Raw genomic sequence first — 23,027 nt, 5'->3', positions numbered from 1 at the left:
TTTTCTCCACTGATTGCCACTGTGCCTAAGCCTAACAGAGTAAATAATGAACACCGATGCAACGAACTTCCCAATAAATTGCTCCTGATGAATTTCACACAGGTCATCCAAAAGCAAATTTAATGATTATATGCTCGCTGCAGACACCTTTTTTTTTTTTCCTGGCTCAGTTGTTAGATCCAATCAGTAAAGGAAGGAACAGAAAATAAAATAAAATGCCTGATTTCTGAGCACGCTCCCTATTTGATGCAAAAAGCTACAACATAGAACTGCAGGGCATAGCTCCGGCTCGGTTTGACAAGATGGCTTTGCCCACTAATGAGAGATCAGGGCTAGTACACCAGGGACCGTGGCCTGGAGACCAACATTTGGCTTCCCTACATCTCAGTTTCCTTTTGAGTTTATCATCCATCACGCCTGTCTGGAGAGCAAACTCTTCAGGGCAGAGCATTCCCTGCTATCCACATACGCAGCGGTGGACATCCAGCCTTGCCCGAGGCTCAAATTGCTACTGTGATAGGATTGATGTGGGTCACCGGGTATTTAACGTGCGGTAGGATGAATCCTTGGGTAATAAATTCCTGAAATTAGAGCGCAGTCAACTTTGTGGCCATGGTCTGCAGTGAGAGACGGGTTTACGTACGTTCCACTATGGGAATTCATCCCCAGGACTAAGGATCAGTGTGCAAGTGGCCATTTGTGTGACTTGTCCACGTCTCAGCTCAGTGAAATGACTCTCTTTCCCCCCCAAAAAAAGCTCCCCGCTTGTCGAAGAGCAATAGAATCAACATTACTGCAATGCTAATTTCCTCTTGGCAGCTCTCCCCCGCTCCCTGTCTGAGTGCCCTCCCCTTTACTGCTATCTACCACATTCAAAACGAAATTTGCAATTGTGAGTCGTGCTAATAAAATAAAAACGCAGCCAATAAAAGGCAAAAAGAGACTCTCAGTGGAACAACTCCTCAGCAAACACTTCCAGCCTGCGCTGCCTGCATGGCCGCGCTCATCACACGTACGGCAGACTACGAGGCTGGGGGGACCCACACCATGATATCCCTGCTGGGCTTATCTATCTGTCCAACTATGCACGTGTGCGTACACACATATATTTGTATGTATATGTCAGACAGGCAGGTTTATATCGTCCTTAATCGAGAGGATGTCAAGAGGGAGGAGGAGCTCAGGAGAGGACAAGCTGGTGGCTGATACGCAACTGTGAAAGGAACCAGAGCAATTTGCTTTGCCTTCCACTTCTGCGATTGTGTCTGGCACAGGCTTCAAAATAGTGTGATAATTAAAACCCAGTAAAGATTACGAGGCTGTAAAGAGGAAACTGTGAAACCCTCATGAACTTTTACAGCCCCCATGAAAATATTTCGTTTTGCGGTCTGGAGAAGTATTTCCTTGTCTCTTTAAGCACCAAAGGGCCACATCCATGTAACGATTGCTCTCTAAGCCCTGACGGAGCTGACAGTGTTTCACGTTGCATTACAAAACCAAACCTTTAGACCTTGTCCATAAAGCATTGTGCCCTGCAGGGTCATGTCAGGAGGGCAAAACCACTGCAGGCAAGAACTGGTGCAGAGAACAGAACTGGAGAAGTTACCTGCAGTCTTGTGAGAAGGTGCCAGACCGAGGAATGGGTCCCTCCTTCAGAGCAGACGCGGGGTAGGTCGCGCTGTGCATAACTCAGATCTATGATAAAGATCTTTGCACAGTTTGCAACACCCTCATGTGGTTTGTTCCCTGTGGGAAACCCATCTTCCAGTGTGAATGTGCTATAAACGCCCCATCTGTGCAAGCAGGTTCCATAGGCTGGGATGGAGAACTTGTTACCGGAGAACTTGTTACCAGAGAACAACACACCGAAGAAAGGAAAAATAAATGCTGGCAAAGTAGCGTCAGAAAGTTTCCCAAGGGCTGATCCTCTCAGGTGACTTGTGCTTCTGTTGAATCTGTAAAAACTGCTAAAGCCAGGACAGCCAGAGCCTGCAAATCCGCACCAGACCATGAGCACTCACGAGCATCAACAAGGGGCTACGTGACGAGGACCGAACCCGAGAGGGTGGCGGCTGCTACATGGAGATGAAGAGTACAGGATTACACGGACGCCTGGGTGAGATGATGTGCTCTCGAGGGACTTTCCAAACGCCTACTTTGGTGTGTCAGTCCCACCCTCGTCTTCCAACAGCCCTTGGAGCTGGCCTCCCAACGGTGGCTCCAGATGGGTGCTTCTGAGTGTGTGTGGACATTGTGAGTGGATAAGCCGACGTGTTGTCTGAATAGTTATTTGCCATGAAACAGAACAGCTTGACTCTACCCGCAATAACAGCTTAATGAACAAAAGATGTTCCCAAAAGATCTCTCCCCCACCCACTCGATCCCCGATTAGCGAGAGGATTTGCAACAAACACCAGCACACAAGCCAGACTCCTTGCAAGGGGACTCTCTCTTTCGAGGCAGGCTTGGTGCCAAAATAGTCCCCTCACTGCATATATTATTGTCCAGGTGCTTTGTAGCACTGGACCAGGCTGCCCAGGGCAGTGGTTGAGCCCCCATCCCTGGAGGGGTTCAAAAAACATGTAGATGTGGCACTTGGGGACATGGTTTACCAGGCATGGGGGTGTTGGGGTGACGGTTGGACTTGATGATCTTAGAGGTCTTTTCCAACCTTAATGATTGTATGATTTAAGTGGGTTGCTGCCATGTCATTACAGAATCACAGAATCACAGAATTTTAGGGGTTGGAAGGGACCTCTGGGAGTCATCTAGTCCAACCCTCCTGCCGAAGCAGGGTCACCCAGAGCAGGCTGCACAGGATCTTGTCCAGGCAGGTCTTGAATATCTCCAGAGAAGGAGACTCCACAACCTCTCTGGGCAGCCTGTTCCAGGGCTCCGTCACCCTCAGAGGGAAGAAGTTCTTCCTCATGTTCAGACGGAACTTCCTGTGCCTCAGTTTGTCCCCATTGCCCCTTTTCCTGTCCCTGGGCACCACTGAAAAGAGTTTGGCCCCATCCTCCTGACACCCACCCTGCAGATATTTATAAGCATTTATTAGGTCCCCTCATAGCCTTCTCTTCTTCAGGCTCAACAAGCCCAGCTCCCTCAGCCTCTCCTCGTAGGGGAGATGTTCCAGTCCCCTCACCATCCTCGTAGCCCTCCTCTGGACTCTCTCCAGTAGCTCCTCATCTTTCTTGAACTGGGGAGCCCAGAACTGGACAGAGTACTCCAGATGAGGCCTCGCTAGGGCAGTGTAGAGGAAAGAAAAGGTTTTGCAATGGAGGTAATTACAATATATAATTAGCTTGCATCTCTCTCTCCTCAAGTGTTCAGACTCTCAGTCCTCTCCAAACATTCGCAAGGGAAGTGAAGATTCTCTGTGTGTTAGAGTGGTCACACCAAGGGCACAAAGGGTGTGAGGGTTGGCAGAGGGCACAGAGAAAGGCGTGAGCAGCACTTCGCGTGTAGGAATCCAGACCTCGTGCACCTTATTTCAGCCACCCCTACCATTCTGTCATTCTCTACACCAGGCTCTAGGTAAGTCCCTGCCCTCCTCTCCATGGTCATGCCATGGTGTTCGTGTGCCATGCAATCCATCAAATGCCTTCTCAGACACAGCGCACAGACACAGGCGAGGGCTTTGTATTTACATCTTGTGGTGGTGTGATGAACAACGTGAGGTGCAGTTCAAAGAAGAGTCTTTCAAATGATTTGCTTTGGAATCAAACATACTCCCAAGTATGAAATTTTCTTGATTTCATGCAATCTGTCATGGCACCCACCAGCACAGCTGCTCGGTGGGTGGAAAACATGGACTGCAAAGCTCGAGATCAGCCATGTGAAGACAAGGCAGAGACTCAGATTATTAAGCAATTAAAGATGGAAGGAATCAAAATAGTCTGACATTAGGTCACAGCAGCCCAGCCTGAATTCAGAGGGTCTGAAATCTGTCTTACATGTACCAAGCACCTTCTTTTCCATCCTCCCATGTCTGGCTATGGAGCAGCCTGCCTTCCTGTATCTATGCTGAAGCACATCTTGATGTTTGAGCAGGTGAATACAGATCTCACGCGTCAGCCCAGACAGACCCCCACATCATCATCATACGTGTTGCTATGATGGTGCTCTTCACCCTCACCCATGCCAATTAATTCATCATGGAAAGGAAGGAACTCTTGTAGTTAATGACCAATATCAACACAAGGAAAACTGGGTTCATGAATAAGATGAGAATAGAAACTGGAGGAAGATTCCTAGCAACTAGAACTACTGGGTTCTGCTTTTAACATGGAGGCTGAGAAGCTTCTTGTCCAGTTGGCCTGTGGTAGATGGGGATTAGACTGAACGATTCAGAAGACCACTCCCACACTGATGTAACCTCAGAGGACACCATACGAATTTGGACCTGGAAGGGAATTTTTAAAATGCCACAACAATAACAGTTTTTAAAGAAAAAAACCACAACAGGCAAAACACCAGAGCCTTTGCGGAGCCTTTACACCTCCTTTAATTTTGCAGTTTCAAGACTGACACACAAGCGGTTACACAGCTCAGAAAGAACCTATCTCAGGACGTAAAAATCAGCTGGGTTGACAATTTACTTGACAAGTGCAGAGTATTCTCAGTTTGGAGCGATGGTGTAAACTCCTCAGCCTCAGTGAATAAGGAACCTTTTGCTGGGTGGCTTTATATGGCCAAGCCAGGGCAGAAACGGTGACCTGAGCGCACCTCAGAGTGCAGAGCTGGGGTCTGCCCTCCTCCTGCCCTTGCTGATCCTCAGTGCTGAGCTCCATAAGCCTACGTGTCCTTCCAGCACATCAAATGACGATTACAAAATATCTTTTGAGCTGGAGAAGACTCAGAAGATATATTCAGGAAAAAAGAATGAAGTTTTGCTATTACCTTATATTGGCAATTTTCTCCTACGTCCCCCATCATCCAGTGCAGTATGCGCTGCGGAAAGTGATGCCATATGGCTCTGTGATAATGAAAGAGTAGAAGTGGAAACAAATGGTCCCATGTTACCTCCCACTATGAGAACTGGCTTATCACTATCCGAAGGAATAAGCAACTAGATCTCTTTGCAGTGCAAACAGCAGAAAACTTTATGAGTCTACAACTGTCACCGAGGATGGTACTGGCAGAGCTGAAATAGGCTCCACGCAGCAGCGCTGCTGGAATGGCTTCAAACCCACCGAGATCTCACGTGTGACCAACAGGTCTGCGCCTGACTGTCGTGGTGCTGTTTGCTTTAGTGTAGTCTGAACTTCCACTGAAGACTCCGACCTAACCCAGTGTGAAATCTTCTCTTCTCCCACCCCACCGGAGAGCAGCCTGCCTTACATCTCAAGGCAGAGCAGCAGCAACAAGAGCGAAGCCAAATATCCCACCCAAATCTCCATCAGGATGCCTGTTCCCGCAGTGCAATCACTCTTGGGAGAACACGTTAAGGAAGCATTAAGTGATTACGACCCCCAAAACAACCCCAAAACCACATCTCAAATGGCATTTCCCTTCTCTGTCACCCAGAAGACACGAGCTTTTGCCTTTAATTATAACAGAAACGCAGAGGCTTGGACCCGCAGACTGACAGCCCCTGCTGCTTGGTTACTACAAGCGACAGAGCAGATTACACGGTGGTGATTTTCTTGTCCTTGGTGGCCTGTTTGATGGCAGCCTGCTCACAAATGATCTCCTTCAACCGCTGCAACCTCATGTTCTGGGTGGTTTGGTCTCCCACGCCCGTCTGGCTCCGGTGCAGTAAGTTCAGGGCATAGATGTATTCCAGCTCCGTGTACTTCACCCCTTGATCCACCACGAGGTTTAAAAGCTCATCTGCTGTGTTGTAGAGCATCTCATAATACTGCCTGAAAAGGAAGCAAAGAAAAAAACCCATTCTGGTGAATAGTGATACTTGATGCTCCAGGCTTTTATTTCTGTAGAATACCATCAACTGTTACTTTTATTCAGCAGTGTCCTGAGCAGAGAAGGCTGTGTCAGGTGCTGTACGAGGAGAGCACAAACATATTCCTACTGAACATCAGGAGATGCCAAGCGGGCACGCATGCGCACAGGGGAGCAAATCGCACAGATCTGCTCCCCGCACTCTTCCATACTCAGCTAAAACACAAACTCTGGGGAACGAAGGGCTCCTCTTTCCTAGTAGCTGCCATCAGCTGAGATGTCAGTGTTTGGTATCCAGCATGGAGAGAGCAGTGTACAGGTACAGATGCATATAGATATCTACACACATGGTGATATAGCGATGTATGTCTAGTCACCCAGCCTGTAAGAACAGGAGTCTTCTGGAAAAGAACGGAATCACAGGGGTTAATGCACCCCAGGATCCCATTGGCCTTCTTGGCAACCAGGGCACACTGCTGGCTCATGGTCACCCTGTCATCCACCAGCGCACCCCGATGCCTCTCTGCAGAGCTGCTCTCCAGCAGGTCAGCCCCAGCCTGTACTGGTGCATGAGGTTGTTCCTCCCCAGGTGCAGGACCCTGCATTTGCCCTTATTGAACTCCATCAGGTTCCTCTGCGCCCAACTCTCCAGCCTGTCCAGGTCTTGCTGAATGGCAGCACAGCCTGCCGGTGTAGCCACCACTGCTCCCAGTTTTGTGTCATCAGCAAACTTGCTGAGGGTACCCTCTGTCCCTTCAACCAGGTCATTGATGGATAAGTGGAAGACTGGGCCAAGTGGCCAGCAGGTCGAGGGAGGTTCTCCTCCCCCTCTGCTCTGCCCTGCTGAAGCCCCATCTGGAGTACTGCATCCAGTTCTGGGCTCCCCAGTTCCAGTAAAGATGAGGAGCTACTGGAGAAAGCCCAGCGGAGGGCTATGAGGATGATGAGGGGACTGGAGCATCTCTCCTACAAGGAAAGGCTGAGGGAGCTGGGCTTGTTTAGCCTGGAGAAGAGAAGGCTCAGAGGAGACCTTAGAAATGCCTCTAAATATCTTCAGGGTGGGTGTCAGCAGGATGGGGCCAGACTCTTTTCAGTGGTGCCCAGCGACAGGACAAGCGGCAACGGGCACAAACTGAAGCAGAGGAAGTTCCAGCTGAACATGAGGAAGAACTTCTTCCCTCTGAGGGTGACGGAGCCCTGGCCCAGGCTGCCCAGAGGGGTTGTGGATTCTCCTTCTCTGGAGATATTCAAGACCCGCCTGGACGCGGTGCTGTGCAGCCTGCTCTGGGTGACCCTGCTTCGGCAGGGGGTTTGGACTGGGTGACCCACAGAGGTCCCTTCCAACCCCAAACATTCTGTGATTCTGTGGGTAGGGGGAAGTGAAGTTTATTGTCCTTAATGAAGCCCTCTTGCAGAGAGATGCTAATTTGGAGCATGGGAAGAGCTTCAAGCCCAAAACTCCAGAGACCCCCAATGCTAGTGAGACACACAGTCTGAGAGAAAAAATATTAAATAATGCAAATTAAAATTTCAGCCAGGAGCTGAGGTGCCTCTTTTAATACGTAAAAGGTCATCCAAAGAGAAGACATAATATAGAGGCTGCCGTGCAGGCTGGGTTAAATTCAAGTAAAGTGGCGTTAGTGAAAGAACGGATTTCCAAGAAAGGGAATTTAAGGAAGTACTGGAAAGGAAAATGTGTCATGGGCCAGGGAAACAGTGGGGCAATTCTGACAGCTGCCAATCCAACCACGGCAGAAAAAAATGGGCTGGGACTGGATCATTTGCCCTGACTCCACAGCCCAGGTGGAAGAGCAAAAACTAGTGAAGAGCTGCTGGGGTCCTCTGAGATATTTTCTTTCCCTCCTTCCTTTATAGCACAAACTGATCAAGGTTTGAAACCGGGAGAAAAACTCTTGGAAAACACTGCCTAGAGGTCATGCAGCAGGAGGGGAATCGAGACTGTAGTGCCCTTTATGTGGCACTTCTGTGAATTCCTGGCATGGCCCTTCCAATTCACACAGCTGCACTCTGTGCCTCAGTTTCCCCATCTGTACCAAGGGGTAAGATCTGGAGTCGGGGGGTCTGTGGTCTAGCTATCACCAAGACAAAGCATCCTGTCTAGAGGGAGCTGTGAAAATACACGGCTTTCCAAAGCTCCTTTAGGTAGAGCGGTTCCCAATCCTGGGCAGACCCTTCCAGGTCGGGGACAAGGGGAAGATTTCCACGTGATGACTCCACTGCAGCAAGCTCCAGCACGTGGTGACGCTTGGCTGTGTGTTTAGGTCTGTTTGGGGTATCAAAACAAAAAAACAGTGGTGCATGCATGGACATTACCCGTTTCTCTAGAGGAACTGGTTAACTTTGGAGCTTCATACAGATGCTATGTAAAGAAACAAGGACCTGAAAAGCTCAGGGAAGGCGAAGTGAAAAGATCTGCGTCTGTCTGCACGCATCACACGGCAGCAAGGATTTGTTTCAGCCAGATACCCAGGGCTTCCTTGGCTGAGGAGCAATGCAAGGCAGAAACGGGCCGGCGTAGCTGAAGCGGAGGTCCCTGCATGACTCCTCCACGCTTCTGCAGAAGGCCAAGGACAGGCCGCAGTCTAATCCCTAGGTCTTGGTGGAATAAATTATTTAAAACCCAAGAGCAGGGGCTCTGGGAAAAGTTATCACTTCCCTCTCTTTCTCTCCTCTTTGAACACGTTAAAATAGCAATCAGGGCAAACACGGCAAAGCTGCAGCTTCAATTTCTCTTGTTCTTTACTTTGCAGGCTCTCAGGTCTGGCTCAGCTGTGCCTTTGCAGAGCGCCCAGCACGCCGCCAGACTGCAAATCACTGCAGCAACGACTGCCACCAGCTCCGGCAAGACGGAATCACAGAATCACAGAATGGTAGGGGTTGGAAGGGACCTCTGTGGGTCATCTAGTCCAACCCTCCTGCAGAAGCAGGGTCACCTACAGCAGGCTGTAGAGGACCTTGTCCAGGCAGGTCTTGAATATCTCCAGAGAAGGAGACTCCACAACCTCCCTGGGCAGCCTGTTCCAGGTCTCCGTCACCCTCAGAGGGAAGAAGTTCTTCCTCATGTTCAGACCACACGCTGGGAGCATCTCTGGCCTCGCCTGCTAGCGTGGCCAGGCTACAGCGCTTCAGAGCTCCGCGTTTTTATCTCCTCTGGCTCCTTCTAGGCATCGACTGCTGCTGCGACCTAGGAATTTGCTCCTGTGCTTGAACATCTGCGCCAACACAACTGGTGTCAGGGGCTGGCTGGGATCAGGCAGGAGGAAGGGCTGGAGGCCAGAGGAAAAGGACTCCAAAATCATCGGTTCAGAGAACAGATGCGCTGGCAGCCCAGAGGGCCAACCGTGTCCTGGGCTGCATCAAGAGAAGCGTGGCCAGCAGGTTCAGAGAGGTGATTCTGCCCCTCTACTCTGCTCTGGTGAGACCTCACCTGGAGTCCTGCGTCCAGCTCTGGAGCCCTCAGCACAAGAAGGACATGGAACTGTTGGAGTGGGTCCAAAGGAGGGCTACAAAAATGATCCGAGGGCTGGAGCACCTCTCCTATGAGGACAGGCTGAGAGAGTTGGGGTTGTTCAGCCTGGAGAAGAGAAGGCTGCGGGGAGACCTGATTGCAGCCTTTCAGTACTTAAAGGGAGCCTATAGGAAAGATGGGGACAATCTTTTTAGTAGAGACAGCAGTGCCAGGACGAGGGGTAACGGTTTTAAACTAAAACAGGGTAGGTTTAGGCTAGATATAAGGAAGAAATTCTTTACAATGAGGGTGGTGAAACACTGGAACGGGTTGCCCAGAGAGGTAGTGGAGGCCCCATCCCTGGAAACATTCAAGACCAGGTTGGACAGGGCTCTGAGCAACCTGATCTAGTCAGCGGTGTCCCTGCTCGCTGCGGGGGGGTTGGACTAGATGACCTCTAGGGGTCCCTTCCGACCCAAAACTTTCTATGATTCTATGATTCTATAACAGGGACTGACAGGATTCGGGTTGTGTGGTCACAAGAAGGGAGCGTGCGAGAGGACACTTGTAGAAGGCACAAGACACAAATAAAAAATAGCTTCTGGGGATGAATGATAAGCTGAAAAAACACTCAAGCTGTCAGGCTCCGCACGTTTGAGATACAGGCTATGAAACTCCTGCAGCTGAGGACCAGTTCACCAGCACTGCCCGAGGGGACTTGGAGGTGGGCTCTGCTACAAAGACACCTTGCTCCTATAGAAGCAGGGGGTAAACGGGGCCGAGAACTGTCTCAGTGAGAATATTTCCCTTAGAAAAGAAAGGGAAACCATACAACCCACCTGAGAACAGGCTTGGTAACAGAACCCCAAATCCCTGACTTGCTACATGATTTCCCTGACAAATTTCCTTGACTTACTACACAATAAAAGAAGATGTTTGTGCAGGTCAAAAGGCAGACAGATTTGAGGAAGAACTTCTTCCCTCTGAGGGTGACGGAGCACTGGAACATGCTGCCCAGGGAGGCTGTGGAGTCTCCTTCTCTGGAGATATTCAAGACCCGCCTGGACAAGGTCCTCTGCAGCCTGCTGTAGGAGACCCTGCTTCGGCAGAGGGGTTGGACTAGATGACCCACAGAGGTCCCTTCCAACCCCGAACATTCTGTGATTCTGTGATCGGTAAGGATGGGGCAGACCTTGTGTACCCTTGTATCGGCTGCTACATCCAGAAGGCATCTGGGTAATCCCTACAAGCTACAGACTCCTCAGGTCTGGGTAACACTGACTCACTCCGTGTCAGCTACTGATTTCAGTTCCCATGCCCACAAGGAGGAACCCAACGGCACAATTCGTGGTCCACCAGAAGCTACTGTGCTGCTGCAGGACGTGGTATGATTTAAGGCGTGGTATGATTGTCCAGCGGAGGGCTATGAGGATGGTGAGGGGACTGGAGCATCTCCCCTACGAGGAGAGGTTGAGGGAACTGGGCTTGTTCAGCCTGAAGAAGAGAAGGCTGCGAGGGGACCTTATAAATGCCTACAAATATCTGAAGGGTGGGTGTCAGGAGGATGGGGCCAAGCTCTTTTCAATGGTGCCCAGTGACAGGACAAGGGGTAATGGGCACAAACTGAAGCACAGGAAGTTCCGTCTGAACATGAGGAAGAACTTCTTCCCTCTGAGGGTGACGGAGCACTGGAACAGGCTGCCCAGGGAGGTTGTGGAGTCTCCTTCTCTGGAGATTTTCAAGACCCGCCTGGACAAGGTCCTTTGCAGCCTGCTGTAGGTGATCCTGCTTCGGCAGGGGGGTTGGACTAGATGACCCACAGAGGTCCCTTCCAACCCCTACTATTCTGTGATATTCTGTGATAAGGCTGATCTCTGGTCCCCTGCAGAGCCACAGCGTCGAAGCTTAGCTTTTGATAAAACATCAGTAGCAGAAGCCTTAAAACCTTGGCAGGATATTTCTCAGGGCTGGATTCAGGGATGGGGAGACTAAACCAAACCTCATCTTCAATGACGGGAACAGATTTGGCAGTTAATTGCTAACGATGCTAATGCTGTAATCCCGGCACAACGACAAAGCCCCAGCACTCTCCTGAGACATGCACGGAAAACTCCCCGAGAACCTCTCGGTACGGAAAAACAAGACTTGGCTCAGGAGTGCATCACGGTAAGGCCTGCATGGCCAATCCACCTCCTGCCACGCTGATGGGTGTTCTTTAAATCTTGGCTTCTCTTGCAGGTAGGCACACAACAAACAAAAAAACCCCCAGATTTCACACAGTCCCAGAAGCGGCGACACAGTGGCGGGTGACAAAGGCACAGCAGAGGCTCAGACTCATCCTCCTTGATTACACTGGCACTACTGTGAACTGTCCCAGCCAGAAAAACACAACTCGTTCTTCAGGTAAAGCAGTTTAGGGGACATCTCGTTACAGGCAGGGACAGCTCTGTGGGTCAGTGGTCTAAGGACAGGTCTCCCGAGTTTTAATTTCAACTCCCTTCTTTAGCTATAATTAGTCCTGTAACATTTATGCTTGATCTTGGCATAATTAAATAGCTGTATCTGGGACCTTGCAGAAACTAGGATCCCAAATTTGAACGGCAGATACCCGCCAGTCAGCTCTGCAGCATCCTTCTGGCAGCTTGACCTGTGGCTCCTTCACTGAGCGCCCAGACGCTGCTGTTCGCCTTTATCTTTTAGAAGATTTGGGTATTTATCAAGATACTTCAATACACAGTCAGAAATCTAATATAAGGTTAACTTTGAGATTGCTGGCAATATCTCAAGTACAGTTATACACACAAAGTGTAGAAAAAAACAGTAAGGCTGCCAAGGTAAACACTAAGATTGAGGAAACTTTGACCGCCTTCAGGGAATTCAGGCTGAGCAGATGTGAAATGAGATTTTTACCTTTGCCAGCTCTGGCTGGGCTTCCAACAAAATGACTGAGAGGATGTCTTGGATGGAGCCATCTCCCTCAGCGATGGCAAGTCTTTGCTCCAAAGCATAGGACTCGTGGCCTTCCCAAGGTGACAGAGCACCTTAAAAGGGCTATGAGGATGGTGAGGGGACTGGAACATCTCTCCTACGAGGAGAGGCTGAGGGAGCTGGGCTTGTTCAGCCTGAAGAAGAGAAGGCTCAGAGGAGACCTAATCTAGGCTTACAAATATCTGCAGGGTGGGTGTCAGGAGGATGGGGCCAGACTCTTTGCGGTGGTGCCCAGCGACAGGACAAGGGGCAATGGGCACAAACTGAAGCAGAGGAAGTTCCAGCTGAGCATGAGGAAGAACTTCTTCCCTCTGAGGGCGACGGAGCTCTGGCCCAGGCTGCCCAGGGAGGTTGTGGAGTCTCCTTCTCTGGAGATATTCAAGACCCGCCTGGACAAGGTCCTGTGCAGCCTGCTGTAGGTGACCCTGCTTCAGCAGGGGGTCGGACTAGATGACCCACAGAGGTCCCTTCCAAGCCCTACCATTCTGTGATTCTGTGATTCTGTGAACAAGAACTAAAGTTGCTCCGCTTGCAGCCCAGCCCGATCACCGAGCAAGCCCATGTTTACTCCATGTCCTTACAGCTGCCTTCCCTTCTAGCCAGTCCCAAATCTTGCATTACCGAAGAGTTCTGCACCTACTAAACACAGGACTCATCTGTCACTCTTCTTCAGCATCAGATTATTTTTTAATTAAAAATTTCCTACATAATAAAAAAGGGAGCAAGTGAGACAGTACGAGTGAGCGAAAGGTATGCATTTTTAATTGGGTGCAATTAAAAAACTGCCGCTTTGGCATGGCATTGCCTTCGGCCAAACCCTATTTGCATGAGTAATTATTCACTCCATTACGAAGTCTGCTCAACTTTGCCTCCCTTGTCTTTGAAAGTATTAATAAATATTGATCAGACACACTCCTGTTTGCCTTTGCCCAAGCAGCTCTGATGGACTCATCTTCTGATGTTATCAAATAATGAAATATGAAAGAGTGAGTGGGATGAGCCTCTTGTTCTGTGATTTTTTATTTAGGCTCTTCATTTTGCTTTCAGAAGTGTATTTGTCCCTGCCATTATAAATGCTCTTTTGATTATCAAGAGGAGGTTGAGAAAAGCAAGTTAGTAAGGGATGGGGGGAAAATGGACGCAGGTGAGGGAGATCTCTGTTCAGCAAAATGCCGGCAAACTGCTTTGTTTTTTTAAAGCTGAGATCTAAAACCAAAGAGAAGAATTAGTATTTATCAAAAGCTGATTCTATCATCTGACAAAAAGTTTAATAAATAAAAATACTGGATTAGCATACCTAACCAAAAAGCAAATTGAGCTTCCCAAGCCTTCAGTCGGCTTCCACGAGAGCACAGCTAAGCACGCGTCAGCGGATTTACCCTACCCATACCACCAGCCTGGGCAGTAAGGTCCTCCCAGCGCTCAGCAGTGAGATACCTGGGGCAAGAAGAGAACAGACTGAAGCTGAACTCACAAATCTTTACTCACCTGAGTATGAACTCAGGAATGCAGCTGGTGGGAACAAAATGACCTGGATGGCTCACCTCATCGGGATAACCTTTTCATTTCTTTGCTTACTTGCACAGTTATTATTTATTTGTATTATGCTGAAAAGCATAGATGGGGCTTGTTGAGTTGACCTGATACGACAGATTTTTTTACACATAAACGGGGTTACAGGTTCTTACAAAGCATCCTGATTTGCCATGGAGGTACCAACAACTGCTGTTTTACAAGGGGAAGGAGACATTAATCTGGCTCTGAGCATTTAGCTCTTTAGGATGGTAAGCACCTGGCCAAATCCTCCACTTATGCTCAGCTTCAGTGTTGAGGGACATACTTTGGGGGAGCAAGGAGCGAAAGACTGTCTAAGGCGTCCAAAGTCCTCACTATCCTGCTCATAGAGAATGATAAACTAGTTCTGATGGCTGTATGACAAAGATTTGTTCCTCTTTAAAAAATAAAATCGATCCTTACAATGCTCCTTCATGTGATTATCTCACATCCCTGCAACTCCACCACCCTAGACATCTGTGACCTGTTCCTCTGACTATTGGTAATGGGATTGGGTTCAAAATTTCTCAACTAACCCTTGAATCTTTCGAGGACAAACACAGGCCTTAGAGCAAATAATGTCTAATCCAGAGCTCATACACAACTCTTCTCTTTCTGCTGACTTTAGCAGGCTGGAATTGGCCCAGGAAGACCTACCATCATATGAGGGACATCTTTGTACTAAGAGCAGACAGAGAAAGATAAATATTACTGGTGGAAGCGATTCCCAGGTGAAAGAAACACATCCCATGGACAAAACAAAACTGAAGGAGCCAATTAACACACAAACCAGTTTTCTTTTCTTTTTTTTTTTAAATAGCAATTGTAAAACAAAACATCAAGTTGCCAACAATGAATCCATTTTGCCAGGATACTTTTAAAGTATGTATATATCAAAAAGATGGTCTCTTGAACTCTGTTCTTGGAGAAAGAGAAAAGAAATTAAGAGGCTTTCTCATTTAGAAAAAAATCTCTGGAAAGGCAATCAGGATGAGACAAGCTCCTCTGAGGGCTATTAATACCATTCTCCATTTAAATGCTAATGTTAACCTATAACCCAAGGCCTGCACACAGGAAAGTTTTTCAAAAGATGGCCAGGTGAATTCAAAATTAAATTCTGATTTCCCTGAGAATGACTTGATCTCTTCTTAAGAGAAGGACCTTCAGACGAACAGTGTGATGTTTCAGGATAAAGGATCTGACTTTAATTATTCCTTCATTCTATAGCTGGGTGCCCGCTCTGTAGCAGTGCAGACAGAAACACATTCGCAAGGCAAGAACTCACATCTCGGTGCTGACTTACCCAAAGGGAACAAAAAAAACCCATTTTTTTGTACCTTACCTCCCTCCCTTTTTGGGGGTTAGGGAGTCACTTTTATACCACCCAAAAATACCTTAGGTACTCTAATAAGAAAAGTAAAACAGGTTAAGCACTTACAGACTAAACCTAGACAAAAGCTAAAAGAGGGTAGGTTTAGACTGGATATATGGAGTAAAGTTTTTATGGCGAGGGTGGTGAAACCCTGGCCCAGGTTGCCCAGAGAGGCGGTCGATGCCCCATCCCTGGAAACATCCCAGGCCAGGTTGGATGGGGCTCCGAGCAACCTGACCCAAGCTGAAGATGTCCCTGCTCATGGCAGGGGGGTTGGGCTGGATGACCTCTAAAGGTCCCTTCCAACCCAAAGCACTCTGTGATTTTGTGAAAAAAACACAAGACAGAACAACGAGCATGCAAGCGAAGAAGACCAAAGCTGCAGTTATAAAGACACTCAATTTTGCTACTTGCAGATCTTGGTGGAACCATTACATTGAAACACACAGAGGAGGTGAGTGAGTGCAGAAAGGGAAGATACAGCAAGAAATGAGGTAACTTCAGCTCATGTAATACAGAAGAAATGGATTTTCAGGACTGGCTTCACCAAGAAGTGAAGCCCAAGGGGCTGTTCTGTCTGTGGAGCATGAGACATTGAGGTGGGAAAGGGAAAGAGATGAAGACAGAGCTGATAGTTACAGGGCACCAGAGCTGGGGCAATGAGCTCTAGCACGCAGGATTTTGCAAAGCAAGTTCAGAAAACTTCAAATACCAAGCAAAGGCAAATCCACATAAACCAGCAATTACTGTAATTTCTACACCTCACGCAGGCTGCAATGATGTTTGCATACAGGCCTCAGTGATCAGAATTTTAAAGCAAGAGTCTGCAAGTACGGATGCTTGTTCTTCCATCTTGGGAGATTATGATAACAAAATAGAAACTAGTGATGGAAGGTACCTGCTAGATCACACATCCACTCTCTAGCTGCTGCCTGTCTTAAGCCGCATCCTTCAAGTCAAAACATGCCAGAGAATATCATTACCTTCGGGACACTAATCCACAGGGGAATGTATATCCTGATCGTCATTTCTGAAGATTTCTTTCTTGATTTTTAATTAACCCAGAGCAGTTCTGGAGACAACAACAGTAATGCCCGTTCCCTGCCACCAAACCCTAAACTGCTTTGTGGGAATTGACACAGCTTTAGATGTCCACATCTAAAGAGATCACTGAATCGTTAAGGTTGGAAAAGACCTCTAAGATCAGCAAGTCCAACCGTCAACCCAACCCCACCATGCCTACTAAACCATGTCCCCAAGTGCCACATCTACAGTTTTTTGAACCCCTCCAGGGATGAGGACTCTACCGCTGCCCTGGGCAGCCTGGTCCAATGCCTGACCACTCTTTAAGGAAAGAAATTTTTCCTAATATCCAATCTAAGCCTCCCCTGATGCAACCTGAGGCCATTGCCTCTTGTCCTATCGCTCGTTACTTGGGAGCAGAGACCAACCCCTGCCTCACTGCACCCTCCTGTCAGGGAGCTGTAGAGAGCGAGAAGGTCCCCCCTCAGCCTCTTCTTCTCCAGACTGAACAGCCCCAGCTCCCTCAGCTGCTCCTCATAGGACTTGTTCTCCAGACCCCTCCCCAGCCTGGCTGCCCTTCTCTGGACACACTCCAGCCCCTTCATGTCCTGCTGGGAGTGAGGGGCCCAAAGCTGAACACAGCACTCAAGGTGCGGTCTCACCAGTGCCGAGCACAGGGGCCCGATCCCTGCCCTGGTCCTGCTGGCCCCACCATTGCTGATCCAAGCCAGGATGGCGTTGTTTTTGCTGTGCTGGTCAACCTCAGCTCCTCTTACAGAGAAGCCTAGAAATGGACACCTCTCAAACCTGCCTTGGGTGAGACAAACTGTGGCTGAGGAGCACCAATCTGTCTCCACAGTCCGCAGAGGGAACCCAGAATGAGCTAGATCCGCCAAAAATGTCTGCTTGCCACTATGATCTGCATCTTCTCTAGGTGCACCAGAGACCACCTCATTCAGAGCCTCTCAGAAGTCCAAAGGCAGATGCCCCATCACCACGCACTGCAACACGAGGCACAATTTGGGGCAGGAGGCAGAGATGGCTGTGAGCTGTGTTACTACAGGAGGAGAGTGTCAAGAAAGTAAAAAGCATTAAAAAGCTAAAATGTGCAAACACCCGAGATGTGAAATGGTTTGCGAAAGAAAATAAAACATGAGAGGAAGATATAAAGGTGAATTTATAACATAATGATGCTTCACGCTCCTGCGGTACCTCTGCAAATCACAGCCCTTAATAAATAAGCAAGCTGTGATGTAAGGATAGTGTTAGTTTTATTACAGTTGGAAGAAATGAGATAAAAATGAAGTAATTTGTCCAAGGTAGAAAACAGTATCAGAGATGGGAAGCCCTCGCACCTTGATCGGAACCGTACCCTCTGTTGGGACGCAGCGCACAGAGCTCTGATCAGGGTACAGAGCCAGGCAAGAAAAGCAGGTGTAGGGTGTAAATACAGTCTACTAATTAAAGACAACCCAATTATAAAATCAAATTAGTTTCGTTTTTAGAACTTAAGCCACACAGACAGCGTACAAAACCCTACAGACAAATCAGCTCGCCTGTGCGTTTGCCTCTATATAGATGAAGCAGCTTTATTTTAATGGCTAGGTTTGGAAAGAAAAAAACCCCAGCCAACACCTTTGGGTGCTATGTGCAGCTCTGTGTCACCGAAGCACTTGGTTTCCTCTCTACTGCAAACCTTTTTGTAAAACACAGATGCTAAATCACCTGTAAAACACCGAGCTAATTAGCAAAGGAAAAGGTAAGGTACATGCAGAACAGAACTGCTCTTCCAAAAGATCTCCTTTTCCCTCTCCTCCTTTTCACCCTGATAAAAAAAAAAGTCCTAAGCTCTACCTTATCTACTACTTTTTAATCTTTCCTCCTCCTTTCCTTTTCCCTTTCTCACTCGCGACTCGGGCAACGTGGCCCTGCGGGGAACACGCGACGCACGGGGATCTCTGTGCATCACGGAGAGGAACGCGCTCCCGCAGCATTTAAAACCCATTCCCCGAACAACTCCAACCACCCTCGCGCTGCGCGGCGACACGCAGTAATTACACGGCTGTTCAAAGGAAGGATAAATCCATTAAACCCCATTAAATAATTTTTCAAAAACAATGCCTGAGACGCTCCTTGTAGCTCCACACTGGCTGATACAATGAAGGATGGAATTTCTCGCTCTCCAAATGGAACTTTATAGGGTATTAAATAAGCACCCTCAGCACTTATCTAAATCTTTAATTAGTTCTATAATATACTGATGATATCAAGGCTAATTAAATTTATACAGATAAAGGGCAATGAAATTCTAACCAAGTGAGCTGGAAAGTACATATTAAATAGTAAATTTAATGGTTCAAGCAGATAAATGCAATTTTATATAAAAAAATTAAATTCAATTTACATGTTGTATTAAAATTGATTTTGAGTGTGCAAATGATTGGAAAAGATCTTTTTAATAGATCAGTAAAAGTGCTAATCTAGCCTGTTTAAATATCGGTTATTAATGCCAGCATTTGCAAATAAGCCACACACATTTGCATTTTTACTGCATATAGTAAAAAAAAAAATTATCTATTCCATATGCCAGTTTATAAAGAATATTAAGCAATTTTTCCCCTTGCCTCATGCATAAATGAGAGGAAACATGGAAATGAATGTAGGCCGAAAGAAGAGAGAGTCAGCAGTTTGATGGAAAGTACCGCAAAGATTGCTCCAGTCAGCAAAAAGTAACACAATTTTAGCTACCCTTTGGGAACAACAATTACTGTGGCAAAAAACCCCCAGCCTTATTTAGGATCAAGTGACTTGGAACTGGATACAAAAACCCGACGCTGTGATCTGGGAGATGCTCAGCGGTGCAAGTTGGCTGATGATTAATAAAACCAGGAATGTTTGGTAGCTACTGATGGGTGAAGGACACATCCGATGGGAGCTGCTTGCTAAGGGGCAGGAGAGGCTGCAAGACGTCAACAGCAGTAGGAAATGACAAGGTCCATCGGGTTGGAGTCTGCCTGCAGTAGGTTGTGATTGGGCCTCGGTGCTTCAAAGGAGGTTTGAACCACTTGCTAGAGTCAGGCAAGCATCTCCAAATTCTCAAAAACTCCAGTTCATGTTTTTTTTCTGGCTACTTCTGTTCATTTGGTTTGGATGCTGCAGTGGCTTCAGAAATTTTCAGTAGAAATTTTCAGAGATTTTTTGTCAACAGGTTGATGCTAAATTTGGTTTGTCATCAATTTTTTGTCAAACACATTGCTGTTTCTCATGGAAGAGCCCTTTATTGGATTCACTTGCCTCAAGGCACTATTGTTTCTTCTCCTGGTAGCATCATCCAGTGTCAATACCTTGCACCAGCCCAGAAACCGCTGAGATTGGGGAACTGACCTACAGATCCCCGCTTGCTCAATCCCGCGCACAGACCTAGCCAAACCAGGAGGAAAAAAACCTGATGCTGCAGCCTCAAACCCAACCCACCGGCTCATCACCATCAGTTACCACCCCAACCAAGACCTCAAGGGGATTGATTGCCATGATCTCGTACCTATGAATGGAGAAGAAATGGGGTGAGGTCAATTCATCCTGCACTAAAATAGACAGTTATATTGGGCTGAAGTGCCCTGTGGAGGTGGTTAATCATAAGGAAACCAGGTGGTCAGGACGGATTTGGTGCCAAATTTTTAGATGGACAACAGTAGAGGACATCACCATGGAACTATGGGTCTCCTGGAGGAAGGAGTTAATGCTTAAGAGCTTCAACACTCTCTTCCATACATTCTACGCTGGCCAGTGGCCAGATGAACATTTCATCACACTTAATATGCCAGTTCTCAGTACTTCTCCCGATGCTCAGAAACCTTCAGATTTGCAGGCTAGAGGTATTTATGGCCAGCTGCGACTCATTTGCTCTTGCAGCGGTATTTTTGGTTGAAATTGCTTTTCCGTCTTTAACATACTTAGAGCAAAAGACGTATTTACAGAGGGAAGCCATTGCCTCTCTAAGGTATTGTTGTAGTAGGCAAAGCAAGAGGGTCACTTTTAATTGCTCCTTTTGAAAAATACCGCTCCTGAAAGAACATTCTCCTAAGCCAGAGCAAGTACTGACACTGCTGTGTGCAGTACAACTGTGGCCTCTTCTGGCCATTCTTGGTGAAATTTCAGCTCCAATGATCTCAACTTCTGGAGCCAACAGATCTGCATTACAATATTTTTTGCCAGACGGCACCGACCATTAGCATCTAAAATGAAAACACTATCAAGGCAACGTCAGTGCAGGATAAGACCCACAACCATAGATGTGGTTTCTATCTCCACTCTCTACTGCATGGAAAAAACTGGCCAGCTTGTCTTACTTGTGAACTCACTTCTTACCTGTGCAAGCCTCATGAAGTTCAAGGCCAAGTGCAAGGTCCTGCACCTGGGTCATGGCAATCCCAAGCACAAATGCAGGCTGGGGGATGAAGGGATGCAGAGCAGCCCTGAGGAGAAGGACATGGAGGTGCTGGTTGATGAGAAGCTCAACATGATCCAGCAATGTGTGCTGGCAGCCCAGAAGGCCAGCTGTGCCCTGGGCTGCATCCCCAGCAGCGTGGGCACAGGGCGAGGGAGGGGATTCTGCCCCTCTGCCCCGCTCTGCTGAGACCCCCCTGGGAGTCCTGCGTCCAGCTCTGGAGCCCTCAGCACAGGACAGAGCTGGAGCTGTGGGAGCGGGGCCAGAGGAGGCCCCAGCCATGATGCGAGGGCTGGAACCCCTCTGCTGGGAGGAGAGGCTGGGAGAGCTGGGGCTGCTCAGCCTGGGGAAGAGAAGACTGCAGGGAGACCTGAGAGCAGCTGCCAGGGCCTGGAGGGGCTGTGAGAGAGCTGGAGAGGGGCTGTGACAAGGGCCTGGAGTGATAGGACAAGGGGTGATGGCTTTAGGCTGAAAGAGGGGAGATCTAGATTAAATATAAGGAAGAAATTCTTCACCATGAGGGTGGTGAGGCCCTGGCCCAGGTTGCCCAGAGAAGCTATGGCTGCCCCCTCCCTGGCAGTGTTCAAAGCCAGGTTGGATGGAGCTCTGAGCACCCTGGTCTGGTGGAAGGGGTCCCTGCCCATGGCAGGGGGTTGGAACGAGATGGTCTGTAAGGTCCCTTCCAACCCAAACCACTGTATTATTCTATGAGTCTGCTGATGGATTATCTCGGAGATGCATCCTCTTGCTCATCACTCCTTACATACACACTGCAAACCCCAGACAGATTCCACTGCAGTGGCTCCTCGGAAACAAAGTTCGTCCCTGCAGAGTGACAAGAGAATCCCAGCACTGCTTCTAAACTGATGGGAGTAGTTCATAGTGATAAAAAGCAGAGAAACTGCTCTGAACTGCTATTTTTATCTCATTGCAGAAACGCATACTCTAACTGTACAAAACCTCCAGGCTATCACCCACAACTCTGCTGTGAGAACTGAACTTGTAGTTCTTTGTGTTAATTTATTAACCTCCTCTTTCGATTCCCATTTGTATATCTGAAAGCACTTTAGGGACGTCATGTACGGAACTTCTCCGCTTTCTCAAAAGGGTCCTTTGCAGCTGAGAAAATGAAGGTCCATTGAGATTAAGGGGTCAGAGTGAAGTCCTTTGCGTGCAAGATGGGATGGCTGCAATCCAGTCAGAACCATCCCCATGCTGATGCTCACTGAGTAACCTCCCAGGGCCAGGCTCCCTGCTGGTGTCCGCCTTCGAACCTTCTCCGGGGACAAAAAGCACACATTTTCCTGATGATTCTTAGAAACTGCATGTTTGCATGGTACGAGTGAAAGAAGAACGAATTTCACCAAACAGTTAACAGATGGCAAAAAATTACAATCATTTACCGAGTCGCGTTGGGCTTAAGAAAACAACCTGGAATACAAAGGCACCGAATCTTATTTAAAAAAAACATATTTTACATATTGCTTCTTCATAATACAAGCTGCTCTTCATGAAAGCATAAAACTTGCTATTATTTTCTTCTTCTCTTTGTTTTTGCACATGTGACAATGTGGAATACACACCTGATCTATGACTTCTGTATGCACTTGAGAGACTTCAGCTTTAGATGTTAATGCACTTAGGTGACGTGAGATGTCATCTGAATTTTGTATCTTTTCGATATTATTTGATCTCAAATCTGGAATACAAATTGCAAAATACGAGGCAGGACTTTACAGCCTTCAATAAAATCCCAGTAAGAGATTACACGCTGCAGACCATTTCCTGAAGGTGATACATATCTGCATATGCTGACATCACACGTACACTCAAATGCAGTGTTCTGGATGTAATGATTTTAATATCCTCTTAAAACACAAAAATTGAGATTTGTGGTTTCTACCTGAGCATATGGATTTCTCTCGGCTACGAAGCCCAGGTTCATTACGGGACAGATTTAATTGCTACAGCAGAGTTTGTGTGTTGATATTCTACATCTGATGCGCGAAAGTTCAGGGACGCCAATCAGGCACGGTGCAGATGCCACTCTGCAAAATGTTCTCAGACAGTCTCCATCTGTCAGATATGGTAATGCTTGGGCTCCATCAATAATTCACCTCCTTAACTCCATGTTTCCTCCATTTGAGTCAGAATTTTTAATGTCAGCCTCACCGGAGGATCTACCTTGGGTAGACAGGAATTGCCTGATCTGGATTCCCCACTCAGAAGGTGCGGTTTTGTGCCCTGGAGACAGCTGCCTTCTTCACTTG

General features: G+C 47.8%; 1 protein-coding gene across 1 annotated transcript in view; it reads right to left on the bottom strand.

Moving 5' to 3' along the window:
- Positions 1-4,483: 4,483 nt before the first annotated feature.
- EXOC4 (exocyst complex component 4) overlaps positions 4,484-23,027 on the bottom strand; it is a 481,096-nt gene continuing 462,552 nt past the window's right edge. Inside the window, exon 18 of the mRNA XM_075429015.1 lies at positions 4,484-5,867. Within this exon, the coding sequence (XP_075285130.1) occupies positions 5,630-5,867 (238 nt within the window). The 3' untranslated portion in view covers positions 4,484-5,629. The remainder of the gene's footprint in view (positions 5,868-23,027) is intronic.

The sequence above is a fragment of the Opisthocomus hoazin genome, chromosome 8, assembly GCF_030867145.1.
Source record: "Opisthocomus hoazin isolate bOpiHoa1 chromosome 8, bOpiHoa1.hap1, whole genome shotgun sequence".
NCBI lineage: Eukaryota > Metazoa > Chordata > Aves > Opisthocomiformes > Opisthocomidae > Opisthocomus > Opisthocomus hoazin.
The sequence above is the reverse complement of the archived record's forward strand: the minus strand, read 5'-3'. Positions and strand labels throughout refer to the sequence as shown.